Source organism: Jaculus jaculus, chromosome 4 (assembly GCF_020740685.1).
Source record: "Jaculus jaculus isolate mJacJac1 chromosome 4, mJacJac1.mat.Y.cur, whole genome shotgun sequence".
In the NCBI taxonomy this organism is placed as follows: domain Eukaryota; kingdom Metazoa; phylum Chordata; class Mammalia; order Rodentia; family Dipodidae; genus Jaculus; species Jaculus jaculus.
The window spans coordinates 77,310,527-77,331,201 of NC_059105.1; the positions used below are offsets into that span (position 1 = coordinate 77,310,527).

Sequence of the window (20,675 nt, forward strand, 5' to 3'; positions counted from 1 at the left end):
GTGGGCTCTTTATTGATATAATGTGGTAAGCAATGAGAGGAGAGACTATCAATTTATAAATACTATCTTATTTAGACTTATTGTCATTTTCTTTGTAAAAAGGCATTACTGTTGCTCATGGCAATTATGACTGTCCTTTCTCTTAAAACTTTGACTATAAGCTTGGACAATAATGGGAATCTGTAATTTAGGATCTTCTCAAGTTATCAGTTCAGAGAATAGACTACTAAAGGGTGACTCAGAAACCAACAGGGTCTTTGGTGATTTAAGCAATAGTCTAGGAAAAGAAAAAAAAAAAACAAAACAAAAAAAAACAGGCCAGCAGTCCCTCTCAGGGGGGAGAAAAGAAACAGAAACTCAGACATTTAGAAAAATGGAAAGAGGATGAAAATCAATGAAAAATAAACTAATGAGAGAAAACTTGAGAAAGGAAAATACCTTTTTTTTCTTTCTAGTATGTGTGTAGTGTGTGTGTGTGTATGAGTGTAGCTATGCCTAAACTGTGGGGGTAGGTGTGGAGGGCCTTACATTCCACCTCCATTGCGGCAGGGTCTGTCATGATTCACCATTCAATGAGCCAAGTTATCTGGTTCATGAGCTTCTGGAAAATGCTCCAGTCTCCCTCCCTATCATCTCATAGATGTGTTGCAATAATAGAAATCCATCATGGCTTCTGGCTGGTATTTGGGTATCCGCACTCAGACACTTAAGCTTGGGTGGCAAGCACTTTATTGACTAAACCATCTCCTTAGAAAATAGTTGTTTTAAAAGAAAAACCAGAAAATAAACTAAATTTTCATGTAATAAATACAGATGGATGATAATTTGGGGGAAATTGTGGCATGGCTTTCATGACCTTGCCATCCTGTCTCTAGAAGGCATCTTATCAAACTGTCCTCATCCAGTACAGTGACAGTCGCTTGAAAATAAATATTACTCCTAATGACTATCACAGAATGCCAGTTGAGGGTGTTCAGTGAGGAACCTGCATGGAAATACAAGAAGTGAAATAACTGAACATTTTCAGCTCTAGCATAATCTTCACAACAGTTATTCTTATCTGGCACATTGTAAAAATTTTCATTGTAACTTACCTGTCTTCTCAGTATGTATGTTTGTGCAACAAAAATAAGAATTGTGTTTAACTTACTAAGTACACCCAAACAAGGCTGCTTTTATAGTAAGTACTTGGTAAATATCTTTAAGTAAGTGAATAAATGGATGATATAATTTGAATACCAAACATTTAAACATCTATTTAGGTGCTTTCTCCACCAAGGACTATGGTATTAGGTATTGGAAAATGAAATTGTTTCCTATATTTGCTCAGCAATCCCTTCTCATTATGCAATGGTTTAAACTAAAACATAAAAGGGTAAGTGCCAGAGAATGGAAAGAATTTCAGTTCAGTCAGTTAGTGTGTGCTCTAACATACTGAATAAAACCCACAGGAGCTGGGGGACTCTGGGAGTCCAGTTTTACGATAGTTCAAAAAGTCATATTCCTTGTAGATTCAATAACTAAAATCAATAACTTGAATACTTGTACAGAAACAATGAATCTGATTCTCTTCTCTCTGGGTCAAAGCCAACTCAAAAATTATATAAAGCAGTAGCAGAAGAAATGGAGGACAAAGAAGCTGTGAGGCTATGGTTCCACTTATGTCAAGAATGTTTATGTATTTGACCATAGACCTGCCTCCACAATCAACTCTTAAGCTTCCATTTGCAGGAGAAGTCAAGACCTTAGTATCCAGTTCTTACTGGTAGCAACTTACAATCTTTTGAGCAGAGGCTGGGGGTGCTCTTAGCTCTATAATATTGATTAGAGAATAAAAGAAGGGCATGCTTAAAAGTGTTTCTTTGGATATTTTGAGTGCTGCTGCGATGCTTATAAAAAATTGTACGATTCTCTCTCTTGTCCAAAGAGCTACCAGGCTTCCCTGAACTTGCCAGATTTCACTGAATATGCTTGGCTAACATTACTTTCTCTAAATATGTCTTTTTGATAGCCTTGACAGCCCTTCCATCCTCCATATAATTCTGGGCCAATTATAGCGTCTGTGTGCTACTATCAAGTCCAGTTACCTTGTGGCTTCCTAGGTGTACAGCAGCCTTATGGCCCTTCAGGTTTATGAGGTTTCTGTACTGAAATGGAACTGCCATTTTTCAGTGTGAATTCCTCTTCCCCCCCTCTCATGACATAGACAAATGTTGATGTTTACTACAAGTTGGTACATTAGTTGCTAATTAAGTTCCTGGCTGCTTCAGCCAAAACTTGCTGTATTGAATCCAAGAAAAGAAGAGTGACAGCTCTATCAAAAATAGGTTACTGGGGATTTTTTATTATTATTATTTTTTATTAAAATAAAGTTGTCTGTTAAAGAGTACAGGAGGAATACAGGGAACTTAGACGCCGTGAGACAGAAAGCTTTCAATCTTGGCTTCCTCCTAAACTGGTGGCTAAAGTTACCCCTTCCCTTCCCCGCCCCCCATGTGCCATGGGAGGCTCAGGTCAAGGCTGTGTTAACATACCAGCAAAGCACGATGCGGGGTTTATTTTAGCAAAGGTGCAGAAAGGACTCCAACTTTCTATCTTCAGACCTTACCCTTGCAGGCCTGCCTCGTTCCCTGGTAAGAGTGAGTAACTCCTTTCTATTGCAGTCTGGGACACTTCCTCTTCGTTTATTCCAGAGGAAAGTCCAAGGTCATGAATTTCCCCGTCCTCTGCCTTTGGCATTTTCGTTGACAAGTGAAGTGGCAAAGAAAACTTTGTAGGATCGTATTATATTCCCCAGGGCCAGAAGAGAATCAGTTTCCTTCCTCGGTTTGGTTCCCGTGGTGCCTTCGACCAAAGTCCTCTTCAGACCAGTGATGACTAACAACTTTGCGCCTCAGGGATGAAACTCCCGCCCCGCCCGCAAGTTCCCAGGAGAGAATCGAAACAGAAACCAGTGCTGCAAATTTTAAGAAGTGGAGGCGGAGCGCCTGACTCAGCTGCCAGCCGAGGGCTTGGCGGAGCGGCGGCCCGGGGCGAGGGGCTGCCCAGATCCAGCCCCCTGCCTCCGCGTCCCCACCGCGCGCCCGGCCGGCCGCACCTGTGGCCCCTGCGGCCCGGACACCCCTCTCCGCCCCCGCCCCCGTCCCGAAGAACCAAAGATGTCCCGCGGCCCCTCCGCAGACAAGAGCTTCCGCTACCTGCTCTCGTGCTTCAGGGCCAGGGTGAAGGAGTCCATCCAGGTGGAGCCCGTGCTGGACCACCTCACCTTCCTGCCTGCCGAGACCAAGGAGCGGATTCTCCACAGGGCCGCCACCTCGGGGAACCTGGCCGCCGTGGATCTGCTGCTGAGCACCCTGGAGAATGGGTATTGGCAGCCAGGCTGGACCCAGGAGTTCGTGGAGGCCCTCAGGAGGGCGGGCAGCGGCCTGGCCGCGCGCTACGTGGACCCTGCGCTCGCCGACCTGCCCTCCCCGTCCTTTGAGGCCGCCCACGATGAGTGCCTGCAGCTGCTCACGCTCCTGCAGCCCACCTTGGTGGACAAGCTCTTGGTTAGAGACGTCTTGGATGCCTGCGTCGGGGAGGAGCTGTTGACAGTGGAAGACAGAAATCGGGTAGGTGTCACTTGCCGATGGGGCTGGGCTCTCAGCGACGCTTTTACCAAGCTGGGTTACATGGACATTTACTCCAAATGGAATGTCCTTTCACTTCTGTGAGCAAAGCTGGTCCACGCCTTCTTTAAAAATAGTAATAACTTTAAAAGGGAATTGTGAAAATGTAAAACAGAAAAGAACCAATTTTCTAATCCTTGTACAATTAGACAATATTGGCATAGGAATGTATGCTAATAATGTAGAACACTAACTACAGGCGCCTGCTTAGTGCAGTAGACAGTGGTCACTCTCATGAAGACTATGTACTATTGTAACTTTTTAAATGTGTTATAACGGTTTATGTTCAAATTATGGACCCCACATAGGACCCTGATAATACAAACCCAATTTTACAAATTGAAAATTAAAACCTAAAGTAGCTAAACAGGACGCACACTAAAATCAATAACTTGAATACTTGTACAGAAACAATGAATCTGATTCTCTTCTCTCTGGGTCTGTAGAGCAGAACTACAAATGTCACTAAGACCCAAGTCCTGATGTTGCTGAATTTTCTATTTTTTTTTTTTTAAGTACATGCTTCCATAGGAGGGGCTCAACAAACTATGGTCCTCAGGGCTGAATCCAGCCTGCCAGTGGTTTATTTATTTATTTACTCATTTACTCATTTATTATGGATGTACAGAGGTCAGAGGACAATTTTGGGGTGTCTATGCCTCACCTTTGAAACAAAGTCTCTTGCTACTGCCGATAAGTTTCAGTGCAGATAACTGTCACATTATCTGCTCAGGAAGGAGCTTCATATTCTTTTGGCTCCACTTCCCATTGTTGTAGGAGCATTAGGATCACAGGTGCATGCACCGCTTTGCATCTTGGCTTCATGGCTTTGAGTGGGTGCTGCGGAATTGACCTCCAGTAGACAGGCATTGCAAACAAACACCTTCAACTGTTCAGCCATCTACCCAGGCCACTAGGATTCATTTTTGAAGGCACAAGCCATGGACTGCCTTTAGATTTACTTATTTGCAAGGTAAGACAGAAAGAGGAAGGGAGGGAGGGAGAGAGAGAATGAGAGAGAGAGGGAATGAGTGAGTGCTCCAGGTCCTCTAGCCACTGCAAATAAACTCCAGATTGCATGCACCACTTTTTGCATCTGATTGGGGAATTGAACCTGGATTGTTAGGTTTTACAGGCAAGCACCTTAACTGCTGAGCCATCTCTCTAGCCCCCTTTTATTTAAAAAGATATTTTATTTGTATATTTCGCAAGGAGAGAGAGAGAGAAGAGAGGAGAATAGGCACAGGACCTCTAGCCAATGAAAACAAACATCAGTTGCATGCACCACTTAGTGCATCTGCTTTACATGGGTACTGGGGAACAGAACCCAGAACCTGGGCTGTTAGGCTTTGCAAGCAAGTGCCTTAACCACTGAGTCATCTCTTCAGCCCTGAATATTGAATTTTAAGTGTTCAAAAATTTTTATTGAAATACAGTTGTGCTTGTTTACAACCTTCTTTTAGCTGCTTATTTAGAGGTTTGCAGAGGTGATATGACCCATAAATCCAAAAGGATTTAAAAAAAATTCTTTTGGTTCATTCTTATTTATTTGAGAGTGACAGAGAGAGAGAGAGAGAGAGAGAGAGAGAGAGAGGGAGAGAGAGAGGGAGAGAATGGACACGCCAGGGCTTCCAGCCACTGCAAACGAACTCCAGACACGTTTGCCCCCTTGTGCATATGGATAACGTGGGTCCTGGGGAACCGAGCCTCGAACTGGGGTCCTTAGGCTTCACAGGCAAGCGCTTAACCGCTAAGCCATCTCTCCAGCCCCAAAAGGATTTATTATCAGCCCCTTTAGAGAAAATGTTCTCCTAGATGTACTCTATACTATATATCATTCCATTTAGTCTTGATCCCAGTGAGGAAATCATCCCCCCAACCTCTCTCTCTGTTTATATCTGCCCCCCACCACACACACACATACACACACACACACACACACACACTTTTTTAATTCAGAGTTTCCACATTTTCTTGAAGTAATGTTTAGAAATTATCCATTGAAATAGAAATGTATTGTTAGTTGTAGTTTTATTTAAATATTTTTATTTGTTTATTTATTTGAGAGGGGGAAAGGGAGGAAAAGAGGGAGGCGGGATGAAGAGAGAATGTGCATGCCAGGGCCTGTAGCCACTGCAAACAAACTCCAGATGCATGCACCACCTTGTGCATCTGGCTTACATGGGTACTGGGAATTGAACCTGAGTCCTTGGGCTTCACAAGCAAGTGCCTTAACTGCTAAGCCAGCCCAGTTGTAGATTTTTACATTTTTAGTAGAGGAACAGGGTAGCATTTGGATAAAATTTACAGGTAACTTAATGCAAGTGTACTTTCATTAAGTGATAATGTACCAGGAAATATGTATATGTATACATATATACTTGACCTATTTGAATCTGACTTATTCAGCATCGTAGGTCAAAAATCTTGCTTTGAAAGACATGTAGACATACAATAAAACCTTAAGTCATGAGCTTTGTCTATGCTTATCCATCTATATGATTTTAACATTTTCTTCATTTTTTTGTCTTTTGGCTTTTCAAGTTAGGGTCTCACTCTAGCTCAGGCTAACCTGAAATTCACGTGTCCATTCTCAGGGTGGTCCTCCTACCTCTGCCTCGTAAGTGCTGGGATTAAAGGCATGTCCCACCACACCCTGCTCTTCCTTTCATTTTGAGTCATCATTGTCTTCATTATAAACTCTAGATACTACATTGATTATGTGATTGACTTGGTCATGAGTGACTAAAGTTAGTGAATGGTACTTTGTAGACACAACAGCACCTGGACCTATCCGAAGAGCCAAATATGCATCTAATTTTGATGGCCAGTTTCCCTAACGAGTAAATTACTTTACACTGTTGTCAGTAGCATTTATGTCATCTTGTATTGAGAACCAACTAGAACGCATTATCGTGGTCCAGCTGGATATGACAAATGTGTACATCACTGTGGCAGAATCTTAATTTGGAAGAAACTATGCAGCCTCCAAGCCAGCTGGAGATGGAAGATGGCATTTCCAGCCACAGTAGCTGTTACGAAGTCCAGAAGCAACAGAGTCCAGTCACACCACAAAACTGTTTGTGTTTGGTGGTATGATGTCCCGATTGCCAGCGCAACAGCACTTCTCTTATTTACTCTAAATACGTCTGCCTATCAGCATCACTTTTGTCTTGCCTGTATTGAATTTCTGCCAGCTACATTTTATCCAAGTTCTTGATTCTGGCATGCTTGGAAGCAGCTAGCACCAATGCAAGAGATTTGACACAAAGAAAATGGAAAGTAAAGGGACTTTTGTATACTGGCAGCAGTTAAGTCTAAAACAACCTGAAGTTTCTGCAATTTCACATTTCAAAGGAGGCCCTGAAGGACTGAAGAGCTGTTGATTTGAGGCTCTCTAAGGAGGAGTGCTATGTCTGTGAGAGTCTACAAACATTATGGTATACATTCCTTCATAATATCAGTTCTAAAAATAAGTGTCATGGACAATGAGCAGGGACCAATATATTTTGGAGAATTCTATCTTATGGCATGAAAGCATGACAAGGCACTTGTAAGAATTTAGCATGGCAAGGTGCAGGTTGGAGGTCTATGTTTGAGTCTGACTATGTGTCAAATTTAGTTCCCTGACCTTAAGATTACCTTTTAAAATAAATGTTGTAATTTCTTTCCTAATTTCAATATCAAATGAAAAAGTGTTGATAAAATGTTTTGTATATAACAAAAAACATTTTGATATGAAGGTGATACTGACTTTTACTATCACATATTTGGTTATATTTCCTTTTTAAAGTTGAAGTTTAAGAGATTTAGGTAAACCTCTTATGCAAATATTTACTTCTTAAAGTCTGGGTTAAACTGATTTGAAGGAGAAGCTTGGCTCTTAGCTTTTTTTTTTTTTTTTTGAGATAGGGTCTCACTGTAGCCCAGTACTCAGTATATAGTCTCAGGTCTCAGGGTGGCCTTGAACTCACGGCAATCCTCCTACCTCTGCCCTCTGAGTACTTGGAAATCTCTCAGAAATAGCCAAAATTTGTCCATTCTCAGTACTAACTTGGTGTTTGAATTCATTTAAAAGTGTTGCCTACCTCAAGAACTGGAGAACACATGAGAAAGTGAATGTCAGACACAGAGGCAAGAATGAATTATGGGCCTTAGATCAGAACTTTTGCAGCTTAACAAAATATTTCAAAAGTTAAACTTAACTAAGTAATCAAGAATTATAAAAGTGATATGTTCTTTTTGTTCTTTTCTTGTAGACAATTTTCCCTTAACTTTAGCCAAAAAAAAAAAAAAAAAAAGGAGTGATCATGTAGATATTTTCTACTTGATTAGTTATTTTACGTTTGGGTTCCCACCAACATCTCTCAGTACCTACTCCCCAATTCTAGTAGGTCTTTTGAAAATGATCTGAGCCTTAGCTTTGTGTCCAAAAACTTCCAAATAACATATTTAATTTATCGATTTATTCTTTTTTTGAGTTTTTTGAGTGCCAGCTTTGTGCTAGACACCATGCTAGTGTGAGAAGACAAGAGGAAAACATAGACATTGTTTACTTTCCTGGAGCTTATGATGGAATCATAAATGTATTAAGGTTCATTCTCTCCACCCACAGTTTAAGAATTTCTACTTTATGTGAGGAGCTAATCCAACTGCTAGAGACTTAGCAATAAATATGAGTAATTTTATAGCTCATCACAATAGAATAATCCCTAACAGGTTCTTTCTTGTGCTGACTTCCCCAGGGTGCTTAATGACAACTTGGTATATCTATTTGCATTGATATAAACGGACTCGGAAACATAATTGATACATTTCAGTATTATCCTAATATCAGTCTGAACAGCTGAGGAGAGGTGCATGTTTCAGCCTGTCTTGTTAAAGAAATAGCCTGTCATTGACACAGAACTGAGATACCATGCTAGCCCAGAGAGATAATAAGTCTACTTCTTCCATCAGGAAGTTGAAGGTCTCAGTGAGTTTCCCTTAGCTGAATATTTCATGAGGCAAATTAAGAAGAGTAAGTGTCTTCATAGTAAACAAGAAAGAAAAAAGGTATGAATAAGAAATTAGCTGTGACATTGACAATATTCATTAACAAACACTTACAAATTTTTTTGGTTGTGTGTGTGTAAGGTGAATGCAAGTGTGTGTGCAAATATGTGCAACTCACGTTAATATATAGTGAGGACAAAGGAGAAGTCTGATGTCCTTTTTTGCTCTTCCTCCTTATTCTTTTTTCAGTCTTCCATAACAACATCTAGTACTAAATTTGCATCAGACATTGTTGCAAAAATATTAGCAAATCCCTGATATAGTAATGTTTTGTAATGCAATTTTAAGACTAGAAAATGTGTGAATTTGTAGGAAAGAATTGACTCAAACAATCTGAATGATTTAGATGATTGGCAGAAGCTGTGGAAACATTTTAGCCAGTATCTGTCATCTAGCATGCTAATACAATTGCATGAGATACAGAAAAATGTTTGAAAAAAAAAATTAGGAGTTCCCAACATGGACAAAATAAATCATGACCTCCTTGACTAGCTTGGGACATTCAGGGTGTTTTAAACACAGGGTGCTTCTAATGTGTAGCTGACATGGTGAAACCTTGAAGTTTCTTTCCACTATTTGCTTTGTTTTCCAGGTGTATAAACAGGAACCCAGAAAGAATAGTTGACTTGTCTGATGCCACAGAGAAGGAAGGAAAGAAGCCCTGAGAAACCTGGAAGTTTCCTTTCTTTTGCTTATTTTTTTTTTTTTTTTGTTTTGTTTTCCAAGTGTATAAACAGGAACCTAGGGAGAATAGTTGGCTTGTCTGATGCCACAGAGAAGGAGGAGGCCCTGAGTTCTTCCTAACGTCACTTGTGTTAATCTTTCCACCAAATGCTTATCATGCAGCTAGGGCCTGGGAAGATGCTCTGTGATATTGACTATAGATATGGTCCCCATTTACCAAGTGATAACTAGGGCTGGAGAGATGGCTTAGCAGTTAAGCGCTTGCCTGTGAAGCCTGAGGACCCCTGTTCGAGGCTCAGTGCCCCAGGACCCACATTAGCCAGATACACAAGGGGGCACATGCATCTGGAGTTCATTTGCAGTGGCTGGAGGCCCTGGCGTGCCCATTCTCTCTCTCTATCTGCCTCTTTGTCTGTCTGTCTGTCACTATCAAATAAATAAATAAAAATAAACAAATTTTTTTTAAAAAGTGATAACTACAGATTGTGAATGACGAGTAATGAAGTAATTCTTCCTCATATGTATATAAGAATAGATAAATAAATTTCTCATAACATGAAATAAAAATTTGAGACAATTTAATTAAAGCAGTAATAAATAATGCAAATATTTAATAAACAAAAATGTAAATCTTTGATAGTAATTACTTCCTAGTAAACTAAAGAAAAAGGAACAGGATATAATAAGTGTTTCATTTTCCATTTGTAAATCTGCTGGGTTGAAAGGCAATAGCAAGCCTTGGATACACTGAAGGAAACTGGCAAAAGGAAACAACATGGTTTCAGATTGAAGATGCTTTCTCTTGCTCTCCTTATTCAGAGCAGTTCAGGTTAAGCTTGTATTTCCTGCCAATTTTGAATATTTCTTTGGCTTAAAAATGATACATGTTTAGAAGGGGGCTTGGCTTGGCTTGGTGATGTTTCTTCCTGCTACAAGGAACATTGCTGTTTTCCTTAGTGTCTGAATGTAAGCCTTATTTGTACGCATGCTGAAGTGTCTAATTTTTCTAAAGAGTAGTTCCAGCTTCGATATATCCAGAAGATATTCCATCTTCTTTTATTTTTTTTTCCTCTTATAACAGATTTCTGCTGCAGAAACCAATGGAAATGAGTCAGGTGTAAGAGAGCTACTAAGAAGGATTGTGCAGAAAGAAAAGTGGTTTTCTACATTTCTGAACATTCTTCGGCAAGCTGGGTACAATGAACTTGTGCTAAATTTAACAGGTGTTGATTGCTCAAAAATCAATACAGGTATTTCTAATTTTATTGATGAAGATTTTGTACATAGTGTGATTGAGAACTTAATACTTGATCCTCAGCAAAGTGGTGCTATTTGGGAAAGTTGCAACCTTTCCTTGCTAGATAAACTTTGTCCCTGAGAGTGTGTCTTGAAGTATTACAACCCAGCCCAGCTTGCTGTTCTTCTTTTCTTTATTTCCTCCCTAATAATGTGACAATATGTCATTGGCTTCCCATTCTTCAATGATTTCTCTGCCATGATGAAATGTAACCTGAAAGTGAAAGCTGAAATAAACCCTTCCTTACAGAGGCTGCTACAACTGTGTTTTGTGGACACCAGGCTTCATCTTGATCTGACAGAGAACTTGGAAGCATCACCCACATGGAATAGATGCAGGATTTTAGGGTTCAGGAAGGGTCTCCAACATTTATGAACCCCAAGTTTGGGTTCTCTACTACCTTTAACAAATAATTGATAGGGGTCGGAGAGATGGCTTAGCAGTTAAGGCACTTGCCTTTGAAGCCTAAGGACCTAGGTGCAATTCCCTAGTATCCATGTAAACCAGATATACAAGGTGGTAGATGCATCCCAAGTTCATTTGTAGTGGCTGGAGGCCCTGGTGCACCTATTCTCTATCTGCCTCTTCTTCTCTCTCTCTCAAATAAATAAATAAAAATATTTAAAAATAATTGATATAAACAGACTCAAGAAGGGTATTATTAAATTTATTTAGGGAGAAGTCACAATTTGTGGGATTTACTTAAGGGAAACTGGGATCTAGGAGACTAGAGCAGCGTCATAAGCACATGGGAGGTGGAAAAATGCACTCGTGGAAAATACAGCATAGTCTGTGAGTTCATTTAAGAGAAATTGAGGTTTGTAGAGAAAGACTAGAGTAAAGCTGCAAGCACAGGGGGTGGTAGGAGTTTATAAAGCTCTTTTAAAAGTAACTGAGGCTTTTAAAGAGAGTTGAGAGTTGAGCTGAAAACTCATGTCAAGTAGGATCTAGGGGCTTGTGCAGGGAGACTTGGGAGGAGCCCAAATGGAATCTGCCATGTGATTTTCCACGTAGGGGAGTTAAGAGGTAAATGGTGAGGCTCGGGGGAAAAATGAGAGGCAGATGTCAAAACAGAGACCAGGAGAATAAGAGGAATGGGTAATGAAGAGCGTTAAACTCATGGTTACCCTGAGTTTAAAGAAATTGCACAGGTAGCAAGCCTATAGTTGGTGAGAGCACCCACATGGTAGATCTAGAGTATAAGGGAGTTACCCACATGGTGGATCCTGAAGAGTAATCAAAGTGAGAAGATGACCTAAACTAAAAAGCAGAGGGAAGCAGAAAAGTTCCCCCAGACCAAAAAATGGTGTTATGTTTTCCTCCCTAAACGCAAGTGTAATCAAGCTGAGATGGGAAGCAAGCAAGCCAGAAAAGTAGAGTGGAGCTGAGCAGAGTGGAGCAGGGCAGAGCTAGTGGCAGAAAGGAAGAAAACAGCAGCCTTTTAGGCAAAGGAAAGAGCCCATTGCTTTGTAGATTTGGAGAGTGGATCCCAGAGCCACAGTTTAAGACACTACCTTGAGTAGCAGATGAGACTTTAGACTTTTGAATAGTGTTGAAACTGTTAAAGAATATGAGGCCTTTTAATATGGCTATGGATATATGGAGAAAAGGAGTAGCAGGTTATGACTTAAATGTTATATGTTTGGGTATCAAGTTGATAGGAATTTGGTCCCAGCAACCAAAAGTTAACTAATACAGTGGTCTAACAATTTGAGAAAAGGCATATAATCACCAGCATGCCTAAACTTTATTATATATTATTTTTAAAATTAATAATCACCTTTCAATAATTTCAATAAAAATAATATATATTTTCACATTTAATTGTAAATCTAGTTTAACTTATTTTCTCTTCATAGTATGTGTCCTATTTAAAAAATATTGTATATATAACAACTCAAAAGTTATGAACAAATTAATTATAACTATTATAATCATTTCCTACATTACTTCTCTTCACTCAGTTATTTCGTCAGTCATTCAGTGAGCATGACTCAATATTTTTTAGATGATGAAAATGTATAACTAAATAAGATATGCAATGCCCCTTTACCCATACTTTCTAGTGAAATGAAGATATGCAATAAACAATTTTCTGAATTACCCATGCAAAATAAAAATGATTAGAGGTAGTATGAAAATAAATGGTTAGTAATAAACTAATATCAATAAATTGTAAAAGAAATACTTGCTATGTTTTGTATGATTTCATGAAAAACTTATTTTTTCTGCTAGAATAAAGTACAGAAAGAGAAAATTACTTTTTATTCTTTATTTAAAAATGATTAATATAACTTTCAAAATTCAAATAGTAATTCCATAGTCTTTCTGCCAACAAATCCCAGTGTTCCTCTCTACTGTTGGTGGATGAATATGTATCTTCATCTAATCTACACTTATATCTACCTATATGAGATGGAGAGAGACAGACACAGTGAAAGTAAAACAGAAATAGCAACAGAGTATATTTTGTTTTTATTATGAGCTATTAAAAATTAAAGAATTATAAAATGACATTATATATGCAAATGAATCATGAAAAGTGTGGTGTAATCAAGATGGCTGGCCATGGTTACAGTCAAAGCCACATACCATGATATGGCCAGATTTTTCCTACACACACCTCAAAGATGAGCCTGGGTCTAGTCCAGACCACATGGGTTTTCACTTATGATATGTTCCTACTCAGGGACTTGTAAGTCCATGACCATCTGTAAGAATCATCTAGGACAAGAATCACCTAGGATATAAATTTCACAAGGAAGAGACTACAGTCTACATTTTATTTGTTTCCCAGGAAATTTTGACCTCAGTGTAATAAGAGTGTTAGAAAAGACAGCTTTTCAGATGGCAAACACCTTGTTGTAGTCATATATGTTTGAGAGAACCCACTTGTTTTATGTTTACATCCAATGGTGAAATTTGTTCAGTAGAGCCTATCATTATCTTCCCCACAGTGTCTCCATATCCTTTTGACCTAGAAAATTTCTTGCTACAACATTGTTGCTCTGGAAAGGCAAAGAAACTATTTATCCAAGATAGAATACCAGTATAGATCACAGAAACAATTCCACCCAAATCTAGTTGGTGAAACAAGGAGTTTGTTGGCAGTTATGGGGTACTTAAAGACAGATGTGTCATCAAGAAACCCACTCAAGAAAGCTACACCTCTGGAGCTCCCTGAAAAATTTCAAGGCAGGTTAAACTCAGAGTCTCCTCTCCCTCAACAATTGTTTCTGCTTATATAACCTCTGGAGAGTCTTGGGCATCTTATAACAGTCTGAGTTTCCTGAGCCTTGGCAATTTCCTTATCTTCTTTAGTCTTATGAGCTTCCCTCCAGGATGGAGTGTTCAATTTGTATGCAGTATTTCCACACAGATATTTTTAAGTTTTACTTTACTGGGTACCTCAGTACCCAGTACTTCAGTGTAATTTTCAAATGATAATTTTTGGACAATAGCAATGTAAGTAGAATATATTTAGCAGATCTTATATAATGTCAGTACTATCTCATCTTATTACATATGGATAATATCAACAAACTTTCATTTAAATTTTCCTTATTGTAGAAACTTCAACTGTTTTCCTATATGAGCCTGTTTAAAAACAGCTTTAGGACTAGTTTATTAAATGTCTACCAGCCAGTGCATATATGCTGGTTGACCAGGGTCAAACACTATAAAATTGGGGAAATCCAGGACTGGGCAGATGACTCAGTGGTTAAAAGTGCTAGCTATGCAGGGTTGACAACTGTGGTTCATATCCTCAGAACCCATGCAAAGCCGAATGTGAGCAGCACAAGTAGTACATGCATCTGTTATCCCAGTGTGCCTAAGATAATGGGAAGTACAGTCAGGGGAATCCCAAAGCTCATGGGCCAAGTAGCTTGGCCATCATAGCAACAAAACCCTGAGATAGACCCTGTTTGAAAAGAGGTGGAAGGGCTGGAAAGATAGCTTAGTAGTTAAGGCACTTGCCTGAGTAGTCTAAAGAACCCAGTTGGACTCTCCAGATCCCACGTAAGCCAGATGCACAAAAGTGAGACAAGTGCAAGGTCACACATGACCACTAGGTGGTGCAAGCATCTGGCATTTGATTGTACTGGCTGAGGCCCTGGCACACCAATTCTCTTTGTCTCCCTCTCTCTCTCTGAAAAAAAAAGAGAGAGAGAGAGAGAAAGAAAAGAAAAAAAAGAAAAGAAGGAAAAAGACAGAGATGGAAGGCAAAGAATGATACCTTGAGTTTGTCCTCTGATCTCCACATGCACAATGTGGCATACACACACAATTGAGGAAATCCCATGAAAGACTAATGGAGTATAATGTCTAACCTCTATGGTTAACAATTGATCTAGAATTATCTAGAAGACATATCTCTGGCCATGTTGTGAGGGAGTTTCCAGATTAGTTTAATTGAGGTGGGTGGGGTCCTTGACTGAACAAAAAGAAGAAAGCTAGCTGAGTACCAGCACTCATCTCTTTCTCTTACTGATTGTGAACACAGTATGACCAGCTGCTTCAAGATTCTGTAGCCATGGATTCTCATCCGTAATGAACTGTACCTCAAACTGTGGCCAAAATAAGCCCTTTGCTCCTTCTTTAAATTGCTTTTGTTGGGCCTTTTTGTGTATCAATGTGAAAAGTAACTAATACTATGGGTAATAATTATTACTACCCTTTTATCCCTTCATGTCCCCAGTATAAAGAACCCTCCTAGATGGTGCTTTTATACCTTTCAGTCAAAATCAGTAATGATGGTTGTGGACTCAGTTATGAGTCCAGTTATGAAGAAAGACAACAGGGTAGAAATGGGTACCTAAGTTTTATGTAATGACTTTGTAAAAAATGCCAACCCCCACCTAGGGCTCTGTGTTCTTACACATTCCCCTTACTTCTGACCTACTCACTCTTAAGTAGGCCTTAATTTCTGCCATCTCAGTAAACTTAATGAGGAGAGACAGAACAATATTTTGTGGTATTGTTTGCTGAGCTATATATCTGAGCAGTTTCCTTGCAGGCATAATGACAAGAATAAAGGTAGCTATGATTACTTTTGGGATTAAGAACTATTGTGAACCTAATGGTGCCTGCTAAAAATGTGACTGTATCATGAAATAGAGTATGAGGATAAATGAGAGTATGAGGGTGAGGCCAGAATCCAGTAGGAATGTAGTCTTATAAGAAGAGAGAAACAGAGAGGTCATTCTCTATCATGTGATGATGCACCAAAAAGTCAGGTATCTGCAACTCAAGAAAAGAGATCTCTAGACACTGACCTCGCTGACCCCCTGACCTTAGACTTCAGATCTCAAAATTGTGGGAACATTACTGCTGTTTAAGTGACCTAGTCTATGATATTTTGTTTGAGTGATCATAGAAAGCCAATACAAATATTGGTGTCAAAAGTAGGATCATGACAAACATGGAAATGGCTTTGAACTCAGGTAGTAGGAGGAAAATGGAAGAGTTTTGAGATGAAAGTTAGAAATAAAGATGTTCACTGTGATTCTGGTGAGGCCTTAGAAGGAAATAAGGAATGCACTGTTGAAAACTGGAAAGGAAGTAACCTTCATAAAATAGCACAGAGTTTAGTTGGATAATTTTCTGTAATTTTGTGAAGGTCAATTCTGTGTGACGAAAATGGATATGTAGCTGAGGATATTTCTACCAAAAAATGCTTAAAAAGTGGTTTTGTTTCTCTGTCCTGATTATGGTAAAATGTAAATGAAAGTAAAGAAATAATCATTTTCCAAAAAGGGACCAAACCTCAACTTTTAGAGATTTGGAGAATTCTTACCTTGTCCATATTGGGAAACATAAAAGTACAGCTGAACAAATACCTCAGAAGGAGAATACAGATGTGAGTCACTGACTGAACCAGTCACTTCAGCTCAGGGTTAGATTACAACAGCAAAGACAGTGTAAGTTTGAACTAACTGGACAGGCAAAACAGGATAGAATAAGGGACAGCTGCCAGACTTCCTGTACTCTACTGAACCAGACCATTAATCATTAAGCTATGTGGCTGGGAACATAAACGGGTTTTCTAGGAAAAGAAGAAATGACCCCAGGAATGAGCAGAGGCCCAGCCTCCAAGGCTGGTTCCTCTTTTTTGTCAGAGTTGTGGAGATAGCTATCTGGTTTTTGATAAGGTGCCTCGGGAGTGGGACATCATCAGAGAAATCTGAAAGGGCAATGCTTTGGGTTCAGGATGGGGAGGGGGTAAGGTGAGGCTGTCCTTCACAGCCCAGGACTTCTCTTGCTAAGTTTTGAGCTTGTTTAGGGTAAGTGATTTCTTTCTTTTTTCCTACTTCTCCTTCTTTGAAAGGATGGATTATCCTGCATTGTCTTGTCTGTCCCAACAGTATACTTTGGAATCACAAAGCTTGTCTGATTTCACAGCTCACAGCTGAAGGGCAATTTATTTTAGGTTAACTGATCAAAACTCTTAGCCAAAACTGATTTAGATAATATGTTATTTAGATAGATATTAGTTAGTAACTCTAAAATGAGTTAAGGTTGTAGGGATGGAATGTATATATTTTGTATGGGAAGATGCTATGGAAGAAATTCTGTGCCCCTCCAAATTCATATATTGAAACCCTAACTGCACTTATTATATCTGGAGATTCTCTTAAGGAAGTAACTAAGATTAAATGATGTCATAAAGATAAGGTCCTAACATTTTGTGTTTTGTGGTCTTTTCAGAAAAGAAAGAAAAAGTACCTCTTTCATGCTGTGAAGACACAGTGAGAAGGTCATTAGTGCAATTTAATGAGAGCCTAAATGGGCATAAGCCCTCCTGGAACCATGAGAGTGGTCTCCCAATGTCCAGATATCTGAGAAAGAAATTTCTCTTCTGTAAACCACCGCTATATCATGTATTGGTGTGATATAGGAACCCAGGCTCTGAACCTTGTATCTACTTCTAGCTTTTTCCCTAGAAGTATAACCCTTGGTCAGGTAATAGACCTCCCAGATTATCACCTCCCTTCTCTGTGAAATGGGGATAATAATATCACTTGTCAGCTAGTTTTATTTTGAGAGATAAATTATTTGATATATGTAAAAGCTTCATGGAAAACACATAGTCTGTTGACTATTATAATTATGAATCCCCAGCATGTAGATAATAGCTACCTATAGGCATTGATAATGACCTTCCTGCTTGAAGCCACAACTGTTTTTGTCAGGAAATTCTCCATGTAGTCAATACCGGATATATTTCCCCCTGGTCTTTAATGAGGGATAACCTGAAATGATCCTTTAAGGAATTTTCTTTATGACTGACAGACTTCAGACTGTAGTTTCAGAATGAACAGAGACTCTAGACCCTTAATAAAACACTTGGTGCTCATGACCTGAAGGCTCAAGAGCAGGAGGAGCAGAGTGAAATAATATAAAAAGTGGGAATATTTCAATGAATTAAAAAAAATCCCCAGGAATTCAGAGCACTTGCATTTAGTCTGACATTAAAGCAGATGTACATCTCATGGAGAACATGCAGTCAGGGAACAAAATGGCAAGAGAACAAGCTAAAGAAAACTACCAAATTTGCATTTTCATTAATTCAGTCTTAAATAGAGCTTTGCATCATCTAGTCAGTGGCTGACTCCCTAAAGACAATGGTCAGGCAGGAAATTACCTCACCCTTCTTGTGATTAGCACACTATTCAGTCCATTGTCTTTGTAGACAAACTTGTTCATTATGAAAAATATTCAATTGTGTTCATATTAAAAGTAAAAATAGTGTGCATTGTGTCATGTCAAAAAATATGTTCTCAGTCTTTCAAGATGTCAAAGTCTTAAAGAATATTATAGTAATTCAAAAGTAAGGGATCCCTGTTTTGTTTTCAAAATGACAGGAATAACCATTGACATTATATGAAATTTTCATTGCAGTTTAGTTTACATTCTGTTAAGAGTTCCAGAGTATTTAAATATATTCAGAAAAAATTGCATTTGGAAACCCCATTTCATCTTTAAAATAGCAGTAACAGCTGTACACACTGTATGAAAACTTGTTGCGCTGTCGCTTATGCTCTAAAACCTTTGTATTCACAGAGTTTGATAATTTATTGCACAAAGATGGTTCTGAAGTAAACGAGCCACTTTCTTCAGTCACAGATCAGCCAAGTCCAGACAAAGCGGATAGAGACTCGGAGGACAATTCACCAGAGTCATCTTTCATAGATTCTTCTATAGTTACAGGTACTTGACACATGCAGATGCTGTGTGACACTGATTGGTACATTTATGGCATCAGGATCTCTTCAGCAGGGGGATGTGGAAACTTGAATATGTGAGCACTTAGCTAAAATAATAGGTTTAAAGGAGACTAAAGTGACTCCTCTTGAAGCCTTAGTTTTCTTAGGTGAATGTAATATTACTGATAAGACTTTGAACATACTTCTGTTTAATTTTACTTTCCAGAAAGTTTTGTGGTAATTCTAATGTGATAAGTAGCATAATTATGTGCTTATTTTCATATTGTCTTTGAATACATTAATTCATCTAAATTGCCATTCTCCTTTCTCCTATTTTATAGATAATCATGTCTTATGAGAAAGAGAAAGTGTGTGTGTGTTTCAGTGGCCAAAACCAAGGCTATTTTAAAAAGGAAGATGAACAGTAACAAAATGAGGTGAACACTAGATGTAACTGTCTGCCCTTTGATATGGGAACAGCCCTGGAAGAAACAAGTCAATTTAACCATCCCTTCTCCAATATGCTCATACTAAGCAAAGCCACCTCTTTCCTCCTCTACCAAAAGATCACATATATTCTACTTTCACAAGAAAGTGTTGCTTAAAGTGTGTAGTGTGCTGGTACAACAAGCAGAAGCTACCTGGAGAACAGAGGAAAGCCATTATGCATATTGCCTGTCGTCCCAGTATACATATTTACTTTAAGGCTTCTTCAGGACTCAGCCACGAGTTCACCAGACACAAAGTTGGGAAGAGATGTGTAATAGCTCACCATTTCCCATCCGGATAAACTAGGCTTAACCATCATCAAAGAAAGATACAGTGCAATCTAGTCAGATGGTTGATGAGTGCTAAGTTTTAAGTATTCACTACCTTTAGAAATTTGCTGAATTGTAAAATGTAACTTTAAAAAAAAACAGCTATTTTAACATATGGCTCACAATATTTCTGAAAATTTAATAGTAGACCCCTGTGCTCTAGCACAAACTAACTACTAATGAGTGCATTAATTCATCTTAAGGAAACAGTACAGCTGCATTGCAGGAACACAGCAAAGACACTATATTCTCCCTGTTTTGCAAGTAAACAGAACAGTGGAATTTTCTTATTCTCACCCTTTTGCATATGCGTGTGTGTGTGTAACTACATTTCTCCTGTGTTCATTTTAGATATTACACATAATGATTTTTATTGTCTGAATAATAGTCCCATCACTTAAATGCAATATAATTAATCACCCAAGCATTGAGCACTTAGTATGTTTCCAAATTGCTACATTGTGAATAATGCTTTGATAACATTCTGTACACATGTCATAGTTTAGTATTAAAACCATATATAATTGGAATTTCTGGGTCAAATGTTTTATACAATTTTAGCACATTTGATACTTAATGCCAAATTTCACTGCAGGAATTTAAAGCAATTTAGATGCTCTCTCACAGTATAAGAGTCTGTTTCCTCCCTAACATTCTCTGGAATTGCTTTCAATCTTTGTCAATTTGATGGATATAAAGTGATATTTTATTATTTGCATTTTCTGATTTCTTTTTATAATATTTTTATTGATTTGAAAGAAAGAGAGATAGGGAGAGAGAGAGAGAGAATGGGTACAACAGGGCCTCTTATAGCTGCAAATTGACTCATAACATTTTCTACTTTGTGTATCTGGCTTTATGTGGGTACTGGGAAATTGAACCTGGACCAGCAGGTTTTGCAAGCAAGGGCCTTTTATTAATCACTGACCCATCTCCCCAGCCTGAA

General features: G+C 38.8%; 1 protein-coding gene across 3 annotated transcripts in view; it reads left to right on the forward strand.

The window, feature by feature from the left end:
* The first annotated feature begins 3,145 nt into the window (after positions 1 to 3,145).
* Ifih1 (interferon induced with helicase C domain 1) overlaps positions 3,146 to 20,675 on the forward strand; it is a 65,162-nt gene continuing 47,632 nt past the window's right edge. The window contains exons 1-3 of one of the 3 annotated variants that reach the window (XM_004651892.2): positions 3,146 to 3,611; positions 10,489 to 10,657; positions 18,769 to 18,915. In XM_004651892.2, coding sequence (XP_004651949.2) covers positions 3,159 to 3,611; positions 10,489 to 10,657; positions 18,769 to 18,915 — 769 coding nt within the window. In that variant the 5' untranslated portion in view covers positions 3,146 to 3,158. The remainder of the gene's footprint in view (positions 3,612 to 10,488; positions 10,658 to 18,768; positions 18,916 to 20,675) is intronic. The other 2 variants (XM_045148320.1, XM_004651893.2) reach the window with 2 other exon arrangements.